The sequence below is a fragment of the Papio anubis genome, chromosome 12 (genome assembly GCF_008728515.1).
Source record: "Papio anubis isolate 15944 chromosome 12, Panubis1.0, whole genome shotgun sequence".
NCBI lineage: Eukaryota > Metazoa > Chordata > Mammalia > Primates > Cercopithecidae > Papio > Papio anubis.
Window position 1 is genome coordinate 122,157,911 of NC_044987.1, and position 23,912 is coordinate 122,181,822.

At 50.0% G+C, this 23,912-nt stretch overlaps 1 protein-coding gene across 1 annotated transcript in view; it reads right to left on the reverse strand.

Annotated features, from left to right (window-relative positions):
* Positions 1 to 23,912, reverse strand: part of LOC110741162 — an 83,416-nt gene that overhangs the window by 49,500 nt on the left and 10,004 nt on the right. The window contains exons 2-3 of the mRNA XM_031653977.1: positions 6,890 to 7,230; positions 6,501 to 6,785 (exon numbers count right to left, since the gene is read on the reverse strand). Coding sequence (XP_031509837.1) covers positions 6,501 to 6,785; positions 6,890 to 7,038 — 434 coding nt within the window. The 5' untranslated portion in view covers positions 7,039 to 7,230. The remainder of the gene's footprint in view (positions 1 to 6,500; positions 6,786 to 6,889; positions 7,231 to 23,912) is intronic.

The following is a 23,912-nucleotide window of genomic DNA, read 5'->3' on the forward strand; positions in this document are numbered from 1 at the left end:
ACTATTGTGATTTGTTCCTGCCCCACCTAACTGATACGATATATTCTCCCCCATCCTTAAGAAGGTACTTTGTAATATTCTCCCCTCCACACCCTTAAGAAGGTACTTCGTAATATTCTCCCCACCCTTGAGAATGTACTTTGTACGCCCATCCCAAACCTGTAAGAACTAATGATAATCCCACCACCCTTTGCTGACTCTCTTTTCAGACTCAACCCACCTGCACCCAGGTCAAATAAACAGCCTTGTTGCTCATGCAAAGCCTGTTGGTGGTATCTTCACATGGACGTGCATGACAGGCACAAGCATTTAAACCCCCAGGTGTCCCAGCCTAGTTGAGTCAGTACCAGCCCGCCAGCTCTGTTTCCCCATGGCTCCTGAGAAAGACTGCACACAGGGGGTAAGAGAGGCATCAGGGCCACTGCAGGAGTGGGTCAGAGAGGAGAGCCAGGTCACCCTGACAGCCAGGTCACAGCAGCTGCAGGTGGAGGAGTGCTAGGGAGCCCAGGGCCGCCTGGAGGACAGACACAGGGACTGCTGCTGTCTGAGGGAGGCAGGAGAATGGACAGACGCCCTGTGAGCAAGATCGCAGATCTGCTCAAGGGAAGGGTCCCTTCCTGACCTCTAGCACTTGAAGCCCATAGAATTGAATCTAACCAACGAAACCATGAGCCTGGAACCGCCCAAGGGGTTCACCTTGCCCGCTGCCTAGACAGAGCTGATTCATCAAGACAGGGGAATTGCAACAGAGAAAGAGTCATTCACGCAGAGCCGGCTGTGCGCGAGACCAGAGTTTTATTATTACTCAAATCAGTCTCCCCGAGCATTTGGGGAGCAGAGCTTTTTTGGGTTTTGGTGGTTTTTGTTTGTTTGTTTTATACTTTAAGTTCTAGGGTACATGTGAGCAATGTGCAAGTTTGTTACATATATACACATGTGCCATGCTGGTTTGCTGCATGCATCAACTCATCATTTACATTAGGTATTTCTCTAATGCTATCCCTCCCCTAGTCCCCCACCCCCACTCAGTTCCCAGTGTGTGATGTTCCCCACCCTGTGTCCAGGTGTTCTCATTGTTCAACTCCCATCTATGAGTGAGAACATACAGTGTTTGGTTTTCTGTCCTTGTGATAGTTTGCTGAGAATGAAGGTTTCCAGCTTCATCCATGTCCCTGCAAAGGACATGAGCGCATCCTTTTTTATGGCTGCGTAGTATTCCATGGTGTAGATGTGCCAAGGGAGCAGAGTTTTTAAGGACAACTTGGTTGGTGGGGAGAAGCCAGGAGCCAGGGGTGCTGACTGGTCAGCGATGAAGTCACTGGGAGTCAAAGCCATCTTCTCGCGCTAAGTCAGTTCCTGGGTAGGGGCCACAAGATCAGATGAGCCAGTTTATTGATCTGTGTGGTGCCACCTGATCCGTCAAGTGCAGGGAGGGTCAGAATCTTGTAAATGACCCCCGGCTATGTGACTCCTAAACCATAATTTCTAACCTCGTGGCTAATGTTAGTCTAGTCCCCAGGCAAGAAGGAGGTCTGCTTTGGGAAAAGGTTGTTACTGTCTTTGTTTAAACTATAAACTACAAACTGAATCTCTCCCAAAGTTAGTTCAGCCAACGCCCAGGAATGAACAAGGACAGCTTGGAGGTTAGAAGCAAGATAGAGTCAGTTAAGTTAGATCTCTCACCGTCTCAGTCATAGCTTTGCAAAGGCGGTTTCAGGACCAGCTGCCAACCGGAGGAACTCATGCAGCACGTGAGCAGCAGACAGAAGCAAGAGCCTTCCCCCAGAGAAATCAGAAGGAAATCCTAACCACGCCTCCGCCAACCACTGACTGAATGGACCCCTCTTGGCCAAGGGGGTGTCGACAAAAAGTGTCAAACTCTGTAAAATATTTGAAAAGATTCTGAGCTGAACATGAGTGACCAATGGCCTGTGACACAGCCCTCAGGAGGTCCTGAGAACAGGTGCCCAAGGTGGTCGGGTGCAGCTTGGTTTTATACATTTTACGGAGACATGAGACTTCAATCAAATACATTTAAGAAATACTAAGGACTAAACTCTGTTTGTTTTTTTTTTTATCTTGCTCAAATTCCTATCTAGGGGTCTGGTCATGCCCTACAAATCATAAACTCTCATCAGATGGGTTTTGTTTAGCCCTATATATTGTGACTCACTTTCCAACCTGACTCTGGCATAACATTGCTAGGCAAGGAAGAAAATCAAAATATTTTCCCCCAAACATGTTTTTTTTGCCATATCTTGAAACGGCCCTGCAAAGCTGTCCTTTGTGGGGGAAAATTTGCATCTGGAAAGAATCTCTATTAACATAGCTAGGTGTTTTTCTTCCAGGCGCTCCCAGTCCTAAAGAGATTACCTAAGGGTCTAGCACCCTTTAAACATAAACATCTGAATAGAAACTTTTGTCCCCTGTTGTCTCTAAGGCCAGCCACTGTTAAGACTTTTAAAGAACGTTGGTCTCCACAATCTTTATGTTCACCTGAACACTCCCTTTCTGTCTACCCCAGGTCTTTAGACAAACAACCAATTATCAACCAGAAAATGTTTAAATTTACCTGTAGCCTGGAACCCTCCCACCCCCCAGCCCCCACTCCCCTCCCACCTGCTTCAAGTAGTTCCGCAAATACGGCCCAAACCACTGTGTTTCTAAATGTATTTGATTGATGTCTCCTGCCTCCCTAAAATGTGTAAAACCAAGCTGCACCCCAAACACCTTGGGCCCATGTTCTCAGGACCTCCTGAGGGCTGTGTCATGGGCCATGGTCACTCATATTTGGCCCAGAATAAATCTCTCCAAATATTTTACAGAGTTTGACTCTTTTCATCGACAATACATTGGTGTGGTCCAGAAAGGTGGGATAACTTGAAGGGCGGGGATCTTCCAGGCTACAGGTAGATGTAAAAATTTTCCAGTTGACAACTGGTTGAGTTTGTCTAAAGACCTGGGCTCCTCAGAAAGGAATGTCTGGGTTAGGATAAAGGATGGTGGAGACCCAGGTTGTCATGTGCAGAGGAAACCTTTAGGTAGCAGGCTTCAGAGAGAAGAGGTGGTGAAACGTTTCTTATCAGACTTAAAAGTCTGTGGGGATGTTAATGCTGGAGAGGCAGAAGGAGGCATGGCTGACCCCCACTGCCCATCATAGTTTCTCAGGATAAATTTTAAAACAACCCTGGCTGAGAAGGAAGTCCATTCAGATGGTAGGGGAGGGGCCTTAGCATTTTATGTTTGGTTTACAGGGAAACCTTGCAAGCTGAGGTCCTGGCTATGAGGCGAGGCTGGACTTGCCTCCTTCTCCTGCTTCCTGGCAAGCCATGACTCAGGTCGCTCACTGTCACGCACATCCGTGTCCGTGTGAAGAGACCACCAAACAGGCTTTGTGTGAGCAATAACGCTTTTTAACCACCTGGGTGCAGGCGGGCTGAGTCCGAAAAGAGAGTCAGCGAAGGGAGATGGGTGGGGCAGGTTTAGAGGATTTTGGTGGGTAGTGGAATATTACAATCAAAGGGGGTTTTTCTCTTGCGGGCAGGGGTGGGGGTCACCAGGTGCTCAGTGGGGGAGCTTCTGAGCCAGGAGAAGGAATTTCACAAGGTTAATAGATCAGTGAAGGTGGGGCAGGAACAAATCACAATGGTAGAACGTCACCAGTTAAGACAGAAATGGCCATTTTCACTTCTTTTGTGATTCTTCACTTGCTTCAGGCCATCTGGATGTGTTAGCTTGGGCTCAGGAGCCTGACACTCACCTCAGGGAAAACAGGAACGTACCCTGTGGAGACTGCGCCACTGAGATCAGTGAACCCCAGACATTGCCCCTCTCTTCTTCCTGATAGGAGACCCCCATGGAGAGGCCCTGGCCGTTGCAGGGAAGAGGCGCAGGGAGGGCTTCTGAGTCCGCTGCTTCACCTTTTGACATCAGAGGGCCCAAAACTCCACCCTCAGATCAGGTTAACTCCTCTGGTTTTTGCACATGGAGAGATGTGAAGCTCAACTGTGCATATGCCTGCTTTCTCCTCTCATCAATATTCATGGCCCTCCCACAGCTTATTGAATATGCATATTCAGCCGCCCCCCCCCCCCCCCCCCCCCCCCCCCCAGTGTAGATCTCTGCCTTAGTCTTCCCTCCCTTGAAGTGTCTGTTTCCAGCTTCCTACCAGAGGCTGTGCCTCCCAGCCGGTCAGAACAGCCACACTCAGCCCACAGTGCGCTGTGAGAAGTAAAGTGCTCCCTTCCAACCTGATGACCTCGTCCTTCTTCAGTTGACACCTCCCTCTCTTAATGACGATTGTGGAGTGTGTCCAGGTGTTGGTGACAGAGCTGCATGGCTGCGTGCGGGATAAAGCCGCTATCCCTGCAGAGCTCACACTCCCCTGCGGTGGGACGCACACTTCCAAGAACAAACAAGGGCGAGAGCAGAGCCAGTCTGGCATCGTGGGAATCAATAATGAAGCAGAGAATGCGAGGTGGTGGGGGTGGCTATCTCGGGATGTGGTGTCAGAGGTGGATCTGAGCTGGACAGACAGGAGGGACGCAGTCCAGGGTGGTCCTGGGTGAGTCTGTGAGTCTGTTCTGTGTAGGAACCGCCAGCATGCAGGACGTGAGTAAGGAGGAGTGCGGTGTGTCCCAGGCACCAATCCAGGGCTGGATGAAGAATGATGGAGGCAGTTTGAAGATGATGCCAAGTCATTCTCCTCCCGTGGAGAGGTGGATCTTCTCTTCTCTCCACAATCTGGGCTGGCCTTAGTGACTTGAGGAGAGATAAATACTCTACGATTCCTAGGCTGGGTCATAAGGTACCTTCCAGCCTCTGCTCCGGTGACCTCGTAGGAAGTACAGCTGCCCTGAGCCCATCGTGCTGTGAGGAAGCCCCAGCCAGCCGTGGGAAGAAGCCGTGAGGTGGGGGAGGGAGGGGGATCTGTCCAGCCTCACCTGTTGTAGCGATCCCACAGGTGTGTGAACACAGCATCTTGGACAAGCCAGCCCCAGCTGACACAATTGAGAGAAAAACCAAGGAACCCTGCAGATGGCCAGAACTGAGGTCCCAAAATACAGCCCAGCCAAGCCATGCTGCCATCATTAGCCATTGGTACCTTCCCAGCTGAGACCCCACGCATCATGCAGCCTGTTCCACCATCCAGGGCCAGATCTGAACTCCTGATCCACTGAGCTTTGGGCTGATTGGTTCTGGAACGATGGGTGGCCAAGGCTGTGGTCAAATCCAGCTGGAGAGGTGCATGGGCCAGTGTCAGGGGTTTGGGTTTCACCCCGTGTCGGCTGAGGCACACTGGAAGGTTGTAAGCCTGCACATCCACTCTTCACACATTTGAGCTGCATCTGAGTGTGGACCATACTGACAGGTTCCTGCACCTGCAGCCTCCACACCGTCGCTAGTGCCCTGCCTCCTGGCTGGAGTATCCTTCCTGTCCCTTGGTTGCTCTTTGTACCCATCACGGTCCTCCCCCACCCCTCAAGTTCTGCTCCAAGCTTTGTTTTCCTCCTAGAGAAGAACCTGTCCACACAACAGTTCCAAAGCAGTGGGAAGCTCTTCTCACACGTCCCCAAGGACCGTGCTGTGTGAACTTCCCTTCTGTAATCACAGAGCCCATTGCCCTGCCCACAGGGACTGGTCCAGGAATACGGAGGAGGTAAACAGAGGATGCATTCCTTCCCCAATGCTGAGAACCCTGCCATCCTCAGCCACAGTTGCCACAAAGAAGATACCATATCCCTGGGGGCATCAGCAGGAATCAGGTAGAGAGCGGCACTGCTTTGGAGGGGGGAAGGTGTCTCACAGCGTCGAACGTCAGAAATCCGCAACATTGACCCAGTCCTGCCAAGATGGAACCCTGCCTGAGGGTGAGGGATGGGGAGTTGGGGCATTGCAAAAGACGCAATACATGAATAATCTCAGGTGATTCTCATGCAACCCCCAGAGGCTGGTGCTGCTAGCTCCCCTCTGCAGGAGAGGAAGCTGGGGCTCGGAGGCTGATTGGATCTGCTCAAAGGCCCAGGGAGAGTCAGAGTCAGAACCTGGGACAGAGCCTAAGACCTTGAGGAGGCTGCACTTCCTCCTGAGGTGAGCCAGCATTCAAGCTGTTTTTGCTTCCAGTATGAATTCCACAAGGAAATAATCTCAGGAGGAAGAGCTCACACTTGGATCCAGAAAATGTCAACATAGCCAAAGTAAAACAACCAAGACATACCTCCAGGAGCTGTGTAAACAGCAACCGGAAAGAGACAGAGACGATGGCATGCTCCTATGTGGGGTATAAAGGGCCTGGGCTCAGGGGGCTCCACACCTGCACCTCCTTCTCACCTGCTCCTCCACCCACTCCAGCCTCAACCCACCAGAACTATGGGCTGCTGTGGCTGCTCTGGAGGCTGTGGCTCCAGCTGTGGGGGCTGTGGCTCCGTCTGTGGGGGCTGTGGCTCTGGCTGCTGTGTGCCCATGTGCTGCTGCAAGCCCATCTGCTGCTGTGTACCAACCTGTTCCTGCTCCAGCTGTGGCTCCTGTGGGGGCTCCAAGGGGGGCTGTGGTTCTTGTGGCTGCTCCCAGTGCAGTTGCTGCAAGCCCTGCTCTTGCTCTTCAGGCTGTGGGTCATCCTGCTGCCAGTCCAGCTGCTGCAAGCCCTGCTGCTCCTCCTCAGGCTGTGGGTCATCCTGCTGCCAGTCCAGTTGCTGCAAACCCTGCTGCTGCCAGTCCACCTGCTGTGTCCCCGTGTGCTGCCAGTGCAAGATCTGAGGCTCTGGACCCAGACCTTCAGGTTTCTCCTGTTTGGTGAAAGCATTTGTTATGGTTTCCCTGAATCAGCTCATCCCACTCATCCTCCCTGAGGCACCTGCACCTTCTCCATGCTCATCATACATGCACATACCTCCTTCCATAGCTCGGCTCTCCTCTGGGCCCTGCCTTCAGCCTCCTCACTCTGGAAACACGTGTTTCCTTGATGCAGGAGGTGTCCTTGCCTGGAAGCGGGTGCCCGGCCGACTGCCACGGTGTTCCCTGCACTTGGGTGTGGACCATCTTCTTCTTCTCCCTGGGATGACTGAGATGCAAAGTCTGACCCCACAAGGCCAGGTCGATGTTCCTGAGTGATCACTAAAAACCAGCTTCTCAACCACCACTGGGACCCTGGATCGTCCTGGGCCGCTGCCTATTCTCCTGTGGCCACCTATAACCAGGAAGGCCTCCTTCCTTCCTTCCTGTTGTCTCCATCTGTTTAAAAAAAAAAAATAAATAATAATAATGAATGAATTTCCTTGCAATAAAGCCTCTCATGTCTGCAAATCAACTGCATGCTTGGTGCAATTCTGTCCAACCCCTTTCCTGTGCGGTGACTGATTCTGTGTTCTGATCTGTCAGCCAAGCTGGGAAATGCCTGCCTGCAGGCTGGTGCATTCACAAAAAAACCTGCCATTCCCTTCTTCCCTCCTCTCAGCCTCAGATATCTTCACACTCTCTGCTTACAGGAGAAGGCTCAACCCGGTGCCTGCCCTAGAGGCGCAGAGGGGCAGGCAGGCCCTGAGTACCCGACGACCAGCCAAGCAGGGCTTTGCACAAGACCCGTGGCTTCCAGCTTCCCACTCTCCTCTGGGGCCTCGGAAGGACCCCAGGCAGGACAAGGTCACGGGAGGGAGGAGTGAAGCACCCCTGAGCGACAGGGCACCTCTGATTCAAACACAAAATTAGCCTTTTAGAATTATGAAGTCAATGGGCTTTCCATAACTAAAAGTAACGGGGAAGTTATAGAATGGCCCAAGGCGTGCTCGGCGCTCAGTCTCCCGGCAGGAAAGGGGAATTCCTGGGAAGTGACACATTTGGGGAACCTAAGCCAAGTCCATCTGTTTCGTGGTGACGCGCCACCACGCTGAGCCTGTTCTCTGATCAGTGACACAAGCAAGGCTTTAGAAATCACGCACTGGGGAGGAGGGGACAAGAGTGATCTGAGGATGATCTCCAGCCAAGCGAACCCGGAGGGAAAGGGTGGAGGGAAGAGAGCACACAGGGAGCGCTGGTGAGAAATGAGCACCCACGGAACACCCGCAGATCTAAGCCACTGCTGATAATGCCAGGGAAGAGCACAGTGGGAATTTCCAAGACAAATTTCTGAGATAAAAGAGATGCAATGTAAGGAGAAATGAAATAATCTAGAAATAAAGGCTTAGATTATTTCAACCACGTTTAGGAGAGGGAATAAAAGTGTGTCAAAGGTGTGTCTTGCTAGGGGACATGACTATTGATAGTTTCACGACGCTAAAAGGAAATGCCGCTTAAGACAGTTTACTCAAAAATCCAAACTGGGAAACTCCAGAAGGTGGCAGCAGACAGGAACACCGCGGTCATTGCATTTGAGCCCTGTACATTCCCACAGCCCACAGGACACCGAGCAACTTGGTAACAAAACTGAAAATGCACGCTGGAGACTCATACAAACCCCAGTAAGCTGGTCATGGTGGCTCACACATGTAGCCTCAGCTATTCAGGAGGCTGAGGCGGGAGGATGGCTTGAGCCTGGGAGTCTGAGGCTGCAGTGAGCTGTGATTGCACCAGTGAACTCCAGCCTGGGCAATATAAAGTGAGATGGTGTCTTAAGAAAAAAACAGGTGAACTTCAAAGTACAAGAAGGTGGGGATACATTTCCCAGAGTCACAGTCCCCCAGGATTTCAGTGTCCGTGTAGGAGAAAGCAAAGAAACATCTAACAGAGCCGAAAACAGGGGAACCTCAAAAGAGCCAACAGGTGCGTGCTGGAGAAGCACAGCATGAATTTTGAATCTGGCTCCTGAAACGGGGAAGCTTTTCCTCCCTCTAGTGGAGAGTGGGTGCGAGGCCCTCGGTAAGTCCCCACAGGCAATGGAAGAAAGTAGGAAGCCTGCTGTGAAACAGATCACAGTGGTAGCCTCCGGTTTCCAAAGGAGCTAATGAACAATGAGAGGAAATGATACCAGACATAAATAAGGCTGGGCGCGGTGGCTCACACCTGTAATCCCAGCACTTTGGGAGGCCGAGGCAGGAAGATCACTTTAGGCCAGGAGTTCAAAACCAGCCTGGACAACAGAGTGAGACCCCCATCTCTACAAAACATTTTAAAAATTAAGTGGGCATGGTGGTGTGTGCCTCTAATCCCAGCTACTAGGGAAGTTGAGATGGCAGGATCGCTTGAGCCTGGGAGGTTGAGGCTGCAGTGAGCCATGATCCTGCCACTGCACTCTAGCCTGGACAACAGAGTGAAACCCCATCTCAAAAAAAGAGACATAAATGAACAACGAAAGCCATAAATAGAAGAATTGCTAAATGAGGTGACATTACTCAAGAGAAAATTTGAGTTAAAAGAAATCACTCTAGAAATAAAGTCTAAAATGGGACAAACGTATGAGTAAAAAAGTAGAATAAATTTTAAAAACCAAAAAGAAATGAAGAGCTAAAAAGGATTCGAGAGACAAGGACAAAAATGGAAAAGAAGCAAAGAAGATCCAAGACTCCTAACCAAAGTTGTGTATGATAGTCAAACAATTACATAAAAAACTAGAATCAAAAAGCACTAATAGAATAGAAGAGAAAAAGAAATATAGATCAGGTGATGCAATAGAAAATTCAGACTAAGAACATAGACTTTAAACCCAAATATTTCAGTAATTATATTACAAGTAAACGGATAAAACGCTCTAGTTTACATATAGAGATTGCTAGACTAGTTTTCTTAAAATATGTGTAACTGGCCGGGCGCGGGGGCTCACACCTGTAATCCCAGCACTTTGGGAGGCCGAGGCGCGTGGATCACGAGGTCAGGAGATCGATACAATCCTGGCCAACATGGTGAAACCCGTCTCTACTAAAATACAAAAAATTAGCCAGGCGTGGTGGCGGGAGGCTGCGGCAGGAGAATGGTGTGAACCCAGGAGGCAGAGCTTGCAGTGAGCTGAGATGGCACCACTGCACTCCAGCCTGGGTGACAGAACAAGACTCCGCCTCAATTAAAAAATAAATAAATAAAAAAGTATAACTATATGTAAAGTCAAAAGTTGCATCTAAAACATAAGGATTCAAAAACGTAAAAAAAGGGGGGGTTAGAAAAAGACATAACATGCAAAGAAAGCTGTACTAATAGTAGACAAAATAAAAACAAAGGCCTGGCTGAGTGCAGTGGCTCGCGCCTGTAATCCCAGCACTTTGGGAGGCCAAGGCAGGCAGATCACCTGAGGTCAGGAGTTCGAGACCAGCCTGACCAACATGGTGAAATCCTGTCTCTACTAAAAGTAACAAAAGAAATAGCTGGGCGTGGTGAGGTGCGCCTGTAATCCCAGCTACCTCAGGAGGCTGAGGCAGAAGAATCGCTTGAACCCAGGAGGCAGAGGTTGCAGTGAGCCAAGACTGCACCACTGCACTCCAGCCTGAGCAACAAGAGCGAGACTCTATCTGAAAAAAAAAAAAAACAAATATATACATATTTATGCATCATATATGTGCTGAGAATTTTCTAGATCACAATCCTGAGCTAATGAATCCTATATAGATGTTAACTTTTTTCTCCATCATTATCTCAAGTCCCATCACCCTCTCCACCCATAGGCATCTGTCCTCGCAGGTATCTTTCCAATTCATCTTCCATACGTTATTTACATACATTTGCATATAGTCATGACAAATATGTAACATTTTTCAATGTGTATGTTTTTGGTTTTGGTTTTGAGACAGGTCTCGCTCTGTCGTTCAAGCTAGAGCTAGAGTGCAATGGTGCGATCTCAGCTCACTGCAACCTCCACATCCCGGGCTCAAACGATCCTCCTGCCTCAGCCTCCCAGGTAGCTGGGACTAGAGGCGCACACTCCACACCCGGCTAATTTTTGTATTTTTTGTAGCGATAGAGTTTCACCATGTTGCCCAGGCTGGTCTCGAACTCCTGGACTCAAGTAATCCACCTGCCTGGTCCTCCCAAAGTGCTGGGATTACAGACGTGAGCCACTGCGTCCAGCCTTGTGTATGTTATCTACACTCATGATGGTTATAAATTCTGCTCTGTTTCTCGCCCTTTAAGCAAATCTGGTGCTTTTGGCATGTATTGCCACATGAAAATACAATGCATTATTTCTGGCCACTGAAGTGTGTTCCACTAGATTCCTGCCCCCTCTTTCCCACATCCATCACCCTTTTTTGAGCTCTTTGCTGCCACAGAATCCCCCGTGATGAATATCCTTGTTCCTCAGCGTAACACCCAGGAGTGGTGAACCTAGTGAACGAGTTTTCGATGACTGATGAGTGGGATGCTGAAACAGGGAGTCTGGGAGAACAGATTTTTTTTTTTCTTTTTTGAGATGGAGTCTCACTCTGTCGCCCAGGCTGGAGTGCAGTGGTGCGATCTCAGCTCACTGCAAGCTCCGCCTCCCGGGTTCACACCATTCTTCTGCCTCAGCCTCCTGAGAAGCTGGGGCTACAGGCGCCCGCCACCAGGCCCGGCTAATTTTTTGTATTTTTAGTAGAGACGGGTTTTCACTGTGTTAGCCAGGATGATCTTGATGTCCTGACCTCGTGATCCGCCTGCCTCGGCCTCCCAAAGTGCTGGGATTACAGGCGTGAGCCACCGCGCCCGGCCCCAGATTTCTTGAGAAGCATCTGCTTTGGAAGGAAGGCGACTGAAGCATTGAGCCAGTGCCGTATCGACATCTTCTTCAGTAAGCAATGATGCTTTCATGATCTAAAAAGTCAATAGCCATAGAATGAATGTGCTTCCCAGAATCAAAAGGCCATACCAAAAAAAAAAAAAAATGCAATTTACAACCACCAAAAAGATTGCTCCTCCTCAAGGCCGTGTACAGAGCTAGTATAGTTGTGTGATGGATGGACCCCATTACACTGTACGTGCTTGAAGAGCAGAAGCCACGTAATGACTCCGGCTGTATGCTGCAGGTAAGCCATTGCTGCTCACTCCTCTCACTACACACCACGCGCTATTCTTCAGCAAGACTGCAGGGGTCTTCATTCTCTTCAAAAATGAGTGGCGTTTTGTTTTCATTGCTTAACCCTGATTAAAAACAAGGTCGAAGGTCTTTTCGCGTCCTCACCAGCCATCTGTGGGTGGTCCTTTCCTATGCTTTACCCACTTCTCCTCTGGGCCTCCTGTCCTCTTCTGTTGATTTTCAGGGTTTGTGTCTAGACATTAGCCTCTAGTGGTTATAAATATGGAAAATGGCAAATATCTTCTCCCAGTTGATCATTCATCTTTTTTTTTTTTTTTTTTTTTTCTTTTCAGACGGAGTTTCACTCTTGTTGCCCAGGCTGGAGTGCAGTGGTGCGATCTCATTTCACTGCAAACCTCCACCTCCCAGGTTCAAGCCATTCTCCTGCCTCAGCCTCCCAAGTAGCTGGGATTACAGGCGCGTGCCACCACGCCTGGCTAATATTAAGACTTTCCATCCATGAACATGATATGTTTCTCCACTTATCCAGGTCTTCTTCTATTTATTTATTTTTTTGAGACGGAGTCTCACTCTGTTGCACAGGTTGGAGTGCAGTGGCAAGATCTCAGCTCACTGCAACCTCCACCTCCCAGGTTCAAGCCATTCTCCTGCCTCAGCCTCCCAAGTAGCTGGGATTACAGGCGCGTGCCACCACGCCTGGCTAATTTTTGTATTTTTAGTAGAGACGGGGTTTCACCGTATTGGCCAGGCTGGTCTCAAACTCCTAGCCTCAGGTGATCCGCCCACCTCAGCCTCCCAAAGTGCAGGGATTACAGGCGTGAGCCACTGTGCCTGGCCAGATTGTGGACTTTTAAATGGACAAACTATATGATATGTGCATTTTATCTCAATAAAACTATTTAAAAAAAAAAAAAAACAGACATATGGGGGCCGGGAGCAGAGGCTCACACCTGTAATCCCAGCACTTTGGGCAGCCGAGGCGGGCAGATCATGAGGTTAGGAGTTTGAAACCACCCTCCAGCACGGTGAAACCCTTTCTCTACTAAAAACGCAAAAAACTTAGCCAGGCGTGGTGGTGGGCGCCTGTAATCCCAGCTACTCGGGAGGCTGAGGTAGAAGAATTGCTTGACCCTGGGAGGCAGAGGTTGCAGTGAGCTGAGATCTTACCACTGCACTCCAGCCTGGGCAACAGAACGAGGCTCCATCTCAAAAAATAAAAACTAAATAAATAAAAGACACATGGGGACATGTAGTAGATTTGACATTTGTCCAACTAGAGCTGAGAGAGACTCAGGAGAGGTGAGACTGGGAGAGTCTCCCAAGGTGGAAACTGGAACTCTTGGTCCAAGAAGGACGTGGCGTGAAGCAGGTGGAAGAATCAAATGTGCAAGCCAGCTTCCACAGCAGATACGGAAGACCAGATACTCCAGTTTCCACGGTGGGCAGGAGGCCCTGGGGACTCCAGCTTCCACAGCGGACACGGAAGGCCAGGGACCAGCTTCCCACAGCCGGACCTTGGAGGCCGGGGCTGCAGCCACGGCTGAACCACGGAAAAGCCAGACTTAACTTCCCACAAGGGACACAGACAGCCAAGGGACTCCAGCTTCCCACAGCCGGACCACGACTAGGGCTCCAACTTCCCACAGCCGGACCACGGAAGGCCAGGGACTTCAGAGACGGAAGGCCAGGGACTCCAGCTTCCACAGTGGAGATGGAAGACCAGGGACTCCAGCTTCCACAGTGGACACGGAAGGCCAGGGACCCCAACTTCCACAGTGGACACGGAAGGCCAGGCAGCTCTAGCTTCCACAGCAGACTCAGAAGGCCAGGGACTCCAGCTTCCACAGCAGACTCAGAAGGCTGGGGACTGGGACTCCAGCGGAGGGGCAGAGAAACTGATGGCAGCAACAGACGAAACAGTCGCCGGTGACGTCTTTCAAGCACTGAGGAATTTTGTGCCCAACCAAAGCATTATTCAAAAGTGAGGGCAGGCCAGGAGTAGTGGCTCACGCCTGTAATCCCAGCATTTTGGGAGGCCAAGGCGGGAGGGTTGCTTGAGCCCAGGAACTTAAGACCAGCCTGGGCAACTTAGAGAGACCTCATCTCTACACAGAAATTAAAATTAGCTGAGCGTGGTGCTTTTGTGGTCCCAGCTACTGGGGAGGCTGAGGAGAGAGGACGGCTTGAGCCCAGCAGCAGGAAACAAGCTACCTCCATGTGAGACCGCAGGCTGTCCACTGATGAATGCTGGAGACGGAACTTCCGGAGGATGTTTTCAGGAAGAAGGAAGCTGAGCCCGGAACGAAGAAGAATGGTGTAAGCAAGAACCACGCCTAGAGTTGATGGTGGCTGCGTGGTGAGTTTATGCAAACACTGATTGTAAATAAACATGTGAGTAGCAGTGATGGGAGGAGCCAGATGCTGGAGAAACATACAGCTGAGGTCGCAGGAGCTGGGCAGGGGAAGGAGCTGTCCCAGCTCCCTGCATGACTCTCAGCAGAGGAGGGGAAGAGAGGGCCATCACGTGTAGACAATGTTTTATTTAAAAATACACATGAAATGTATAAGGTTGCTGCTTAAAATGGGAATAGAGTATATAACTTCTAAGTCAGTCAAAGCAAAACAAAACAAAAACAAAACAAAGCAACCAACTCCATCTGGCGAGACACGGTGGCTCAGCCTGTAATCCCAGCTGGGAGGCCGGCCAGAAGGCCAGATCCCTAAGAATCAGAATCAAGGAACCCACAGTAAGCCAATCTCTACTAAAGCCTAAAATAAACCGAGCAGTGGCCAGGCGCCTGTAGTCCCAGCTACTCCCGGGGAGGCTGAGGCAGGAGAATGGCGTGGGCAGGAGGCCGAGGCTACAGTGGCTTCGAGATCAGCGCCACTGCACTGCCTAGGAGACAAGTGGGAACTCCATCTCAAACAAAAATAAAAATAACAAAAAAATTAAAAAATTTAAAAACTCCATCTAAGGGGAAGGAATCTCTACCACAGTACGGTGAAATCCACAGGGTGGCAGGCAGCAGCCCACATATGTCAGAAATCACAGCAAACCCCAGGGGCTTAGCGCATCAGGTAAAGGACAGAGACTCCAAAATATGGGAGCTTTTAAAGCAGCCCCACAGTAGTCACAAGACACAGCCCTCACCTGAAAGCATGAAGAAAGGCTGAAAGAAGCTGGATGAAAATGACTACAGAAAAGGGAGGGAGGGAAGGAAGGAGGGAGAGACAGGAATCCCGGAGGGCAGCGACTCCCTATCCCACGCCTCCCTGGCTGACCCACGTCAACAGACAGTCCATGCCCGACACTCTGATGTTGAGAAAGTACAAAAAGAACAATGGAGAAAATAAAGATATGAGCAGAACTAAATAAAAATGTTTAACACATACAACAAAGAGAATCAACAATACCAAAATCTGGTCTTTTAAGAGACAAAAAAAATCCAACAATATTTAGCAAAACTGATGAGAAAAAAAAAGGGTTGGGCAGGAGAACAAGCATGTATAACATGAAGCAGGGATGAAAAATGGCAAATAGGCTGGGCACAGTGGCTCACGCCTGTAATCCCAGCACTTTGGGAGGCCGAGGTAGGTGGATCACCTGAGGTCAGGGGTTTAGAGACCAGCCCACGGCCCAGCATGGCGAAACCACCATCTTCACTAAAAGCTCTAAAAGCTCGCCAAACAAAGTGGCAGGTGTCTATAATCAACCTTGCCTACACAAAGGGAGGCCAGAGGCAGAAGAATGAACCAGAGGCAGAGGTTGCAGTGAGCCGAGATCACATCACTATACTCCAGCCTGGGTGACAGAGCTAAACTCTGTCAAAAAAAAAAGGAAGAGGCTGGGTGTGGTGGCTCATGCCTGTAATCCCAGCACTTTGGGAGGCCGAGGCAGGTGGATCCACGAGGTCAGGAGGTCGAGACCATCCCACAGCTACCGCAGTGGAAACCAGGTACTAAAATGCCGAAAAAAAATTATATACTTGAGGCGGAGTCACCCTGTAGTCCCAGCTACCGGGGAGGCTGAGGGGCAGGAGAATGAAGTGACAGACCATTGAGAGGCAGAGCTTGCAGTGAGCAGCGGGAATGCAGCCAGCGACTGCACTCAACCCTGGAAATGGAAACTAAAAGCCGAGACTCTGTCTAAAAAAAAAAAAGAAAAGAAAAGCAAATAATGACAAATTGCTTAAGTTCAAAAATAACAAACAGGCTACTAAGCGGGTAGGTGGCACACAATGCTGAATTTGTGAAGTAGTCAAATGTGTTAGTGGTAGTAGTCCCAGCTTCACCCCAGGAGCCGAGAGGATCATGCTTGAGGCTAGAAGTGAGTTCAAGACTGCAGTGACCTATGACGCTGCCTGTGAATGGCCACTGCACCCCAGCCTGGACAACATAGCAAGATCCCATCTCCAAAAACAGAAGTGACTATGAAAGTACATCCCAATGCATTTGAAAAACCTAGGGTGCAATGACATCTATGTTAAGAGAAGAAACAGAGGCCAGGTGCTGTGGCTCTCACCTGTAATCCCAGGCTGGGAGGCAGGTGGGCAAGATCACCTGAGGTCAGGGGAGTTCGCTTTGGCCAACAGTGAAACCCATCTCTACTAAAATACAAAAATTAGCTGGGCATGGTGGCATGTCTCAGTTACTTGGGAGACTTAGAATCCACTCAAACCAAGGGAGGTGGGGGTTGCAGTGGGCTGGGAGATCCGCCACTGCACTCCAGCCACAACAACAGAGCAAGACTCCATCAAAAAAAAAAAAAAAAAAATCCAGAAAATTCAAAGAACTGGACATAATAAAAATAATAATGAAGTCACCGGCCAGCAGGCGCGGTGGCTCTCGCCTGTAATCCCAACTGCCTTTGGGAGGCAGGCCAGGTGAATCACCTGAGGTCAGGGAGTTTGAGACCAGCCCAGCCAGCATGGTGAAACCTCGTCTCTACACTAAAATACAAAATTAGCTGGGCGGTGAGTGGCACATGTCCATACCAGCTACTTGGGAGGCTGAGGCAGAAGAGTTGCTTAAGCCTGAAATGCGGAGGTTGCAGTGAGCCAAAATCATACCACAGCACTACAGCCTGGGAGACAGAGCAAAACTCTCCATCTAGAATTTGTATGTAGTAATAACAACTACCTCAATTTTGTAAAGTGGGCCAAGGACATGAAATAACGAGACTCTAACGCCGGGTGACCATATGGAAAGAGGGACGGCATCGCTAGTAACCAGGAAGAGGGAGGATTAACCACAGTGACACACCCACATTAAGGGTGTAAGTTGATAGTTGCAAGTTTGGGTGGGGGTGCCGGGAAACAGGAGCTCTCTGGCAATGCTGGTTGGACAGCACCTGGCTGGGAGGACCCCTTGGGAGGACAGCTTGGTCACAAGAACCTTCTGACTTTCAGGCACCCACACCCGCAGGAGGCGCTTTGGGCAAGAAAGTTGCAGTTTGCTTGAAATAGCAACAAAAAGGAAACAAAATGTCCATCAACAATAGGTAAGTAAATGTATATTTGGAGATGGGAGAAAATGAACTAGAACCATATGTATCCCCTAGAGAAAATCTCTTCAGCCTAGCACCTATTTTTTTCAAAAGCAATTTACAGAAAGAGAAATACAGCGTGATACCCATTACATAAAGTCTTCAGCATGTAAAACTTTTTTTTTTTTTTTTTTTTTGAGATACCGTCTTGCTGTGTCGCCCAGGCTGGAGTACAATGGTGCGATCTCAGCTCACTGCAACCACTGCCTCCCAGGTTCAAGCGATAATCCTGCCTCAGCCTCCCGAATAGCTGGGATTACAGGCACATGCTACCATACGTGGCTAATTTTTGTATTTTTAGTAAAGACGAGATTTCACCATGTTGGTGAGGCTGGTCTCGAACTCTGGACTCAATTGATCCGCCCACCTCAGCCTCCCAAAGTGCTGAAATTACAGGCGTGAGCCACCACGCCTGGCCACAAAACATTTTTAAAGGAACATACATATTCAGTAGGAGTGTGAGGACCTTCATGAGAGTGGCAAATTCCAAATTCAAGAAATTAGGGTGGGACAGAAATAATATGGAGAGATGGATGAACAGAGACTTCATTTATTTATGCCATTTTCCCCAAGTTGAGTGGGTTTATTCTTACATTTTTTAAACATATTACTGTTTATACCATCTGTTCAACTAAAATAGATGAATTTTATTTTATTTATTTTTTTTTTTTTGAGACAGAGTCCCGCTCTGTTGTCCAGGCTAAAGTGCAGTGGTGTGATCTCTGCTCACTGCAACCTTACCTCCTGGGTTCAAGCGATTCTCCTGCCTCAGCCTCCCAAGTAGCTGGAGTTACAAGCATGCACCACCACACCTGGTTAATTTTTGTATTTTTAGTAGAGGTGGGGTTTTGCCATGTTGGGCAGGCTGGTCTCTTTTTTTTTTTTTTTTTTGAGACAGAGTCTCGCTCTGTCACCCAGGTTGGAATGCTGTGGCTGGATCTCAGCTCACTGCAAGCTCCGCCTCCCAGGTTCACGCCATTCTCCTGCCTCAGCCTCCCGAGTGGCTGGGACTACAGGCGCCCGCCACCTCGCCTGGCTATTTTTTTTTTTTTTTTTTTTTTGTATTTTTTAGTAGAGACAGGGTTTCACTGTGTTAGCCAGGATGGTCTCGATCTTCTGACCTCGTGATCCACCCGTCTCAGCCTCCCAGAGTGCTGGGATTACAGGCTTGAGCTACTGCGCCCGGCCGGGCAGGCTGGTCTCGAACTCCTGACCTCAAGTGATCTGCCTGCCTTGGCCTCCCAAAGTGCTGGGATTACAGATGTGAGCCACCACACCCCGTTAATTTGTGTGTTTTTAGTAGACATGAGATTTCACCATTTTGGCCAGGTTGGTCTCCAATCCCTGACCTCAAGTGATCCACCTGCCTAGGCCTCCCAAAGTGCTGAGATTACAGATGTGAGCACCATGCCTGGCCTAAAACAGATGCTTTTGTAAATCCGATGTGACAGGCAGAGGCTAGACCCTTGGGGGCCTCCTTTAAGTCTGGACACAGATTCAGCAAGAGAGCTGAGGCCCGCTGAGCAGCCCATACACCAAGAGGCAGATTTCTAGGGGAAACAAGAAAAAGGGGCCCTAAAAATGGTACAAACAGGAACCAGGAAGTGACCGTGTGCCCAGCCTCACATGTGACCCTGGGCAGGGATATAAAGAGCCCAGGCTCAGGGAGCTCCACACCTGCACCTCCCTCTCACCTGCTCCTCTGCCTGCTCCACCCTCAATCCACCAGAACCATGGGCTGTTGTGGCTGCTCTGGAGGCTGCGGCTCCGGCTGTGGGGGCTGTGGCTGCTCTGGAGGCTGTGGCTCTGGCTGTGGGGGCTGTGGCTCCGGCTGTGGGGGCTGTGGCTCCAGCTGTTGTGTGCCTGTCTGCTGCTGCAAGCCTGTGTGTTGTTGTGTCCCAGCCTATTCCTGCTCCAGCTGTGGCTCTTCTGGGGGTTCTAAGGGAGGCTGTGGGCCATCCTGCTGCCAGTCCAGTTGCTGTAAGCCCTGCTGCTCCCAGTCCAGCTGCTGCAAGCCCTGCTGCTCCTCCTCAGGCTATGGGTCATCCTGCTGCCAGTCCAGCTGCTGCAAGCCCTGCTGCTCCTCCTCAGGCTGTGGGTCATCCTGCTGCCAGTCCAGTTGCTGCAAACCCTGCTGCTCCCAGTCCAGCTGCTGCAAGCCTGCTGCTCCTCGGGCTGTGGGGTCATCCTGCTGCCAGTCCAGCTGCACTGCAAACCCCTGCTGCTCCTCAGGCTGTAGGTCATCCTGCTGCCAGTCCAGCTGCTGTGTCCCCGTGTGCTGCCAGTGCGTCTGATTTCGGTTTTGCGGGACTCTTACCATGGCCATTCCTGGTCAGGAGCCAGGGGTTCCTGCCCGGCCTTTACCTCCTTTTCCTGGCACCCAGTGAGCCAGACTCTCCTGCCCCACCCGCTGCCCTATCTCCCACCCTCCTGCCTTGCCAAGCATGAACACTTCTCTTTGACCTTCTACCAAGAAATGCCATGGGCCTCTGCATCCAAGAAGAATGACTTTCAAGGCCTCTCTTCCAGGCATCTGGAGACCAGCCCCTCCCTCCCCCCACCTGACACCTGCAGCAAATGCCTGTCCTCAAGCCCTGCCTGCTGGCACCGCATCCAGCACGGACATCCCTGCAGGACAACTCAGGGTACTTGCTCACTCTGCAGTCACTAGGAGTTCAGATCTCTGTCCTTTAAACATCCAATAAACTGCTCAACCCAGCACCCCGTAGCTGTCTTGGTATATTTATCTGTTTATTTCCCTCTCGAGAAAGGTGGGGGGCATCTGTGGCTGCACTGGGTCCCCTGGGAACCATACACACCTGCCCTGAACCAGACTGGAGTTGCAAGTGGGTGCCCTGGCCAGCAGGGATCCTGGACACATGGTGGTGGTCAGAGGCAGGAGCACCAGCAGCCACCTGGCTCAGTCCCTCGCCATGCAGCCTCTACCACACCCTCCCAGCATCTGGCTCAGGGCGGGGGTGCCTTGCCTTGATCAGGCAAAAGCAATCACTGGGGGGTCATCATGGCCTGTTACCATGTGATCTTATTCTCTTTGGGCTGATGTAACAGAACACCATGGACTGGCACGTACAACAGAAGTGTATTTATTTCTCAGGGTTCTGGAAGCTGGCAGTCTGAATTAAAGATACTGGCAGCCGGGTGCGGTGGCTCATGCCTGTAATTCCAGCACTTTGGGAGGCTGAGGCAGGTGGGGATCACGAGGTCAGAAGATCAAGACCATTCTGGCTAACACGGTGAAACCCCGTCTCTATTGAAAACACAAAAAATTAGCCGGGTATGGTGGTGGGCGCCTGTAGTCCCAGCTACTCAGGAGGCTGAGGCAGGAGAATGGTGTGAACCCGGGAGGCGGAGGCTGCAGTGAGCTGAGATCATGCCACTGCACTCCAGACTGGGCTACAGAGCGAGATTCCGTCTCAAAAAAAAAAAAAAAAGAAAAAAGAAGCCAGAAGAATGTAAATATGACATTCCAGAGGGGATGTATGTGGAAGCAACCAGAGAAGGCCACATTAATTACAGAACTCAGATGGTAAAATTAAATAAATAAATAAATAACTTCAGGAAATCCTACCGTATGTATCTTACCACAGTTTTTTGTTGTGTTTTGTTTTTTTGACATGGAGTCTCACTCACTCTGTTGCCCAGGCTGGAGTGCAGTGGCACGATCTCCGCTCACTGCAACCTCTGCCTCCTGGGTTCAAGCTATTCTCCTGCCTCAGCCTACTGAGTCGCTGGGACTACAGGCATGAGCCACCACACCCAGCTAATTTTGTTTTGTTTTGTTTTGTTTTTTGCTTGTATTTTCAGTAGAGACGGGGTTTCACCACGTTGGCCAGGCTGGTCTCAAACTCCTGATCTCAAGTGATCTGCCTGCCTCACCCTCCCAAACTGCTGGGATTATAGGCATAAGCCACAGCGTCCGGCCCACAATTTTTAAATACCGGAAAAATGTATCTATAAAAAAGACATTGGAGAACTGTAGAAGCAACAAGAACCAGATGAAAACATTCAGAGAGAGCCCTTCCAAGATGAACTGAATGTCAGCTTTTCTCCCTTTAGGGAATTAACCAGTGCTGAGTATGAGCTGAGCCTCGGTCCGACTGGGGAAGAGGAATTCTACTGGAAGAAATACCCAGCAGGGCTCTTGGCAATCACAGGGGCTGGGGTAGAAAACTGGGACATTTGCACATTTCTGGGGAGGCTAGGAAGTGAGGTCTGAGGCCTCCGCAGGTGCACTGAAGTCTTGTGTAGCCTTGTGGAGCTTAGAACACAAAGCTTTTCTAGAGGAAGGGGTCTTGCCTCAGGCACAGGTTAATCTGGCCCTTAAGACATTTTCCAGATTTTGAAGCTGCCTGAGCAGACCACTAAAGAGCTAAGCCTGCAATAGCTCAGGGGAAGAAGTGGTTCTCTGACAGCCGCTCAGGGACGAGAAGACACATACTGGCCAGACTCTTAACCAAAACTCCAGGAGAGTCACACAGAGGGACGAGTGACTGCAGTGGCCCAATTCCTAACCAGGTGGGTAGACGAAATGTTCAGCTCCTCTCCCTGTCTGCACTAGAGAGGGGGGCCACCCACTCGCTGTTGGAAGAGAGCAGCTAGACACCCATGGTCCTTAGATACAGACTCCCCCAGTCCTTAGATATAGACCCCCACAGTCCCCAGATATAGACCTCCACAGTCCTGAGATATAGACCCCCATGGTCCCTAGATAAAGACCCCCAGGGCCCTGAGATATAGACCCCCACGGTCCTTAGATATAGACCCCCATGGTCCCTAGATATAGATCCCCCCACAGTCCTTAGATATAGACCCCAACAGTCCTTTGAGGCATACCTCTGACAGTCAGAGAGCACGAGATACAGGACACAGCAGGAAACGGTGATCAATAACCATGCAAAAAGCTAACAGTCGAGGCAGAATACCTATAAGACACATATTGGAGTTAGGAAACAAGGGCTTTAAAATAACTATGTTTGGGCCAGGCATGGTGGCTCACACTTGTAATCCCAGCACTTTGGGAGGCCAAGGAGGGCGGAAAACCTGAGGTCAGGAGTTCGAGACCAGACTGGCCAACATGGTGAAACCCTGTTTGTATTAAAAATATAAAAAGTAGCCAAGGGCTGGGCGCAGTGGCTCACGTCTATAATCCCAGTACTTTGGGAGGCCGAGGCAGGCAGATCACGAGGCCAGGAGATCGAGACCAGCCTGGCCAACATGGTAAAACCCCATCTCAACTAAAAATACAAAATATTAGCCGAGTGTGGTGGCAGGCGCCTGCAGTCCCAGCTACTCAGGAGGGTGAGGCAGGAGAATCGCTTGAACCCGGGAGGTGGAGGTTGCAGTGAGCCGAGATCGTGCCACTGCACTCCAGTCTGGGCAACAAGAGTAAGACTCCATTTCAAAAAAAAAAAAAAAAAGTAGCTGGGCATGGTGGCAGGCGCCTGTAATCCCAGCTACACAGGAGGCTGAGACAGGAGAATTGCTTGAACCTGGGAGGCAGAGGTTGCAGTCAGCCGAGATCACACCATTGTACTCCAGCCTGGGCAACAGAGCAAGACTCTGTCTCTAAATAAATAAATAAATACAATATTTAATGTCCCGTAAAATTTTTTAACTTTGTGGAAGTAAAATGTATGACAACAGCACGGAAGTCAGGAGAGGGATACACAGAATTAAATAGTTGTAAGGTTCTTTCCTTGTTTACGAAAACACGAGATTGTTAACTGATAATATGTTGTCGTAAGTGAAGATATAAGGCATAACCTCTGGATGGGCGCAGGAGCTCACGCCTGTAGTCCCAGCACTTTGGGAGGCCAAGACAGATGGATTGCTCGAGACCAGGAGTTCAAAACCAGCCTGGGCAACACGGCGAAACCCCGTCTCTACCAAAAATACAGAAATTAGTAGGGCGCGTTGGCAGGTGCCTATAGTCCTAGCTACTCAGGAGGCTAAGGGGGGAGGATCACCTGAGCCTGGGAGGTCGAGTCTGCAGTGAGCTGTGATTGTGCCACTGCACTCCAGCTTGGATAACAGAATGAGACCCCATCTCAAATAAATAAATAAATAAATAAATAAATAAATAAATAAATAAATCAAACCATCTCTAAGGTAGCCATTAAAGGATAATGAATACATAACCCGGAAGCTAACAGAAGACAGAAATAAGGCCAGGCATGGTGGCCAGCACTTTGGGAGGCCAAGGAAGGCTGATCCCTTGAGGTCAGGAGTTTGAGATCAGCCTGGCCAACAGGCTGAAACCTCGTCTCTACTAAAAATACAAAAAATTAGCTAGGTGTGGTGGCACGTGCCCATAATTCCAGCTACTCTGGAGGCTGAGGCACAAGAATTGCTTGAATCTGGGAGGTGGAGGTTGCAGTGAGTCGAGATCATGCCGTTGCACTCCAGCCTGGGTGACGG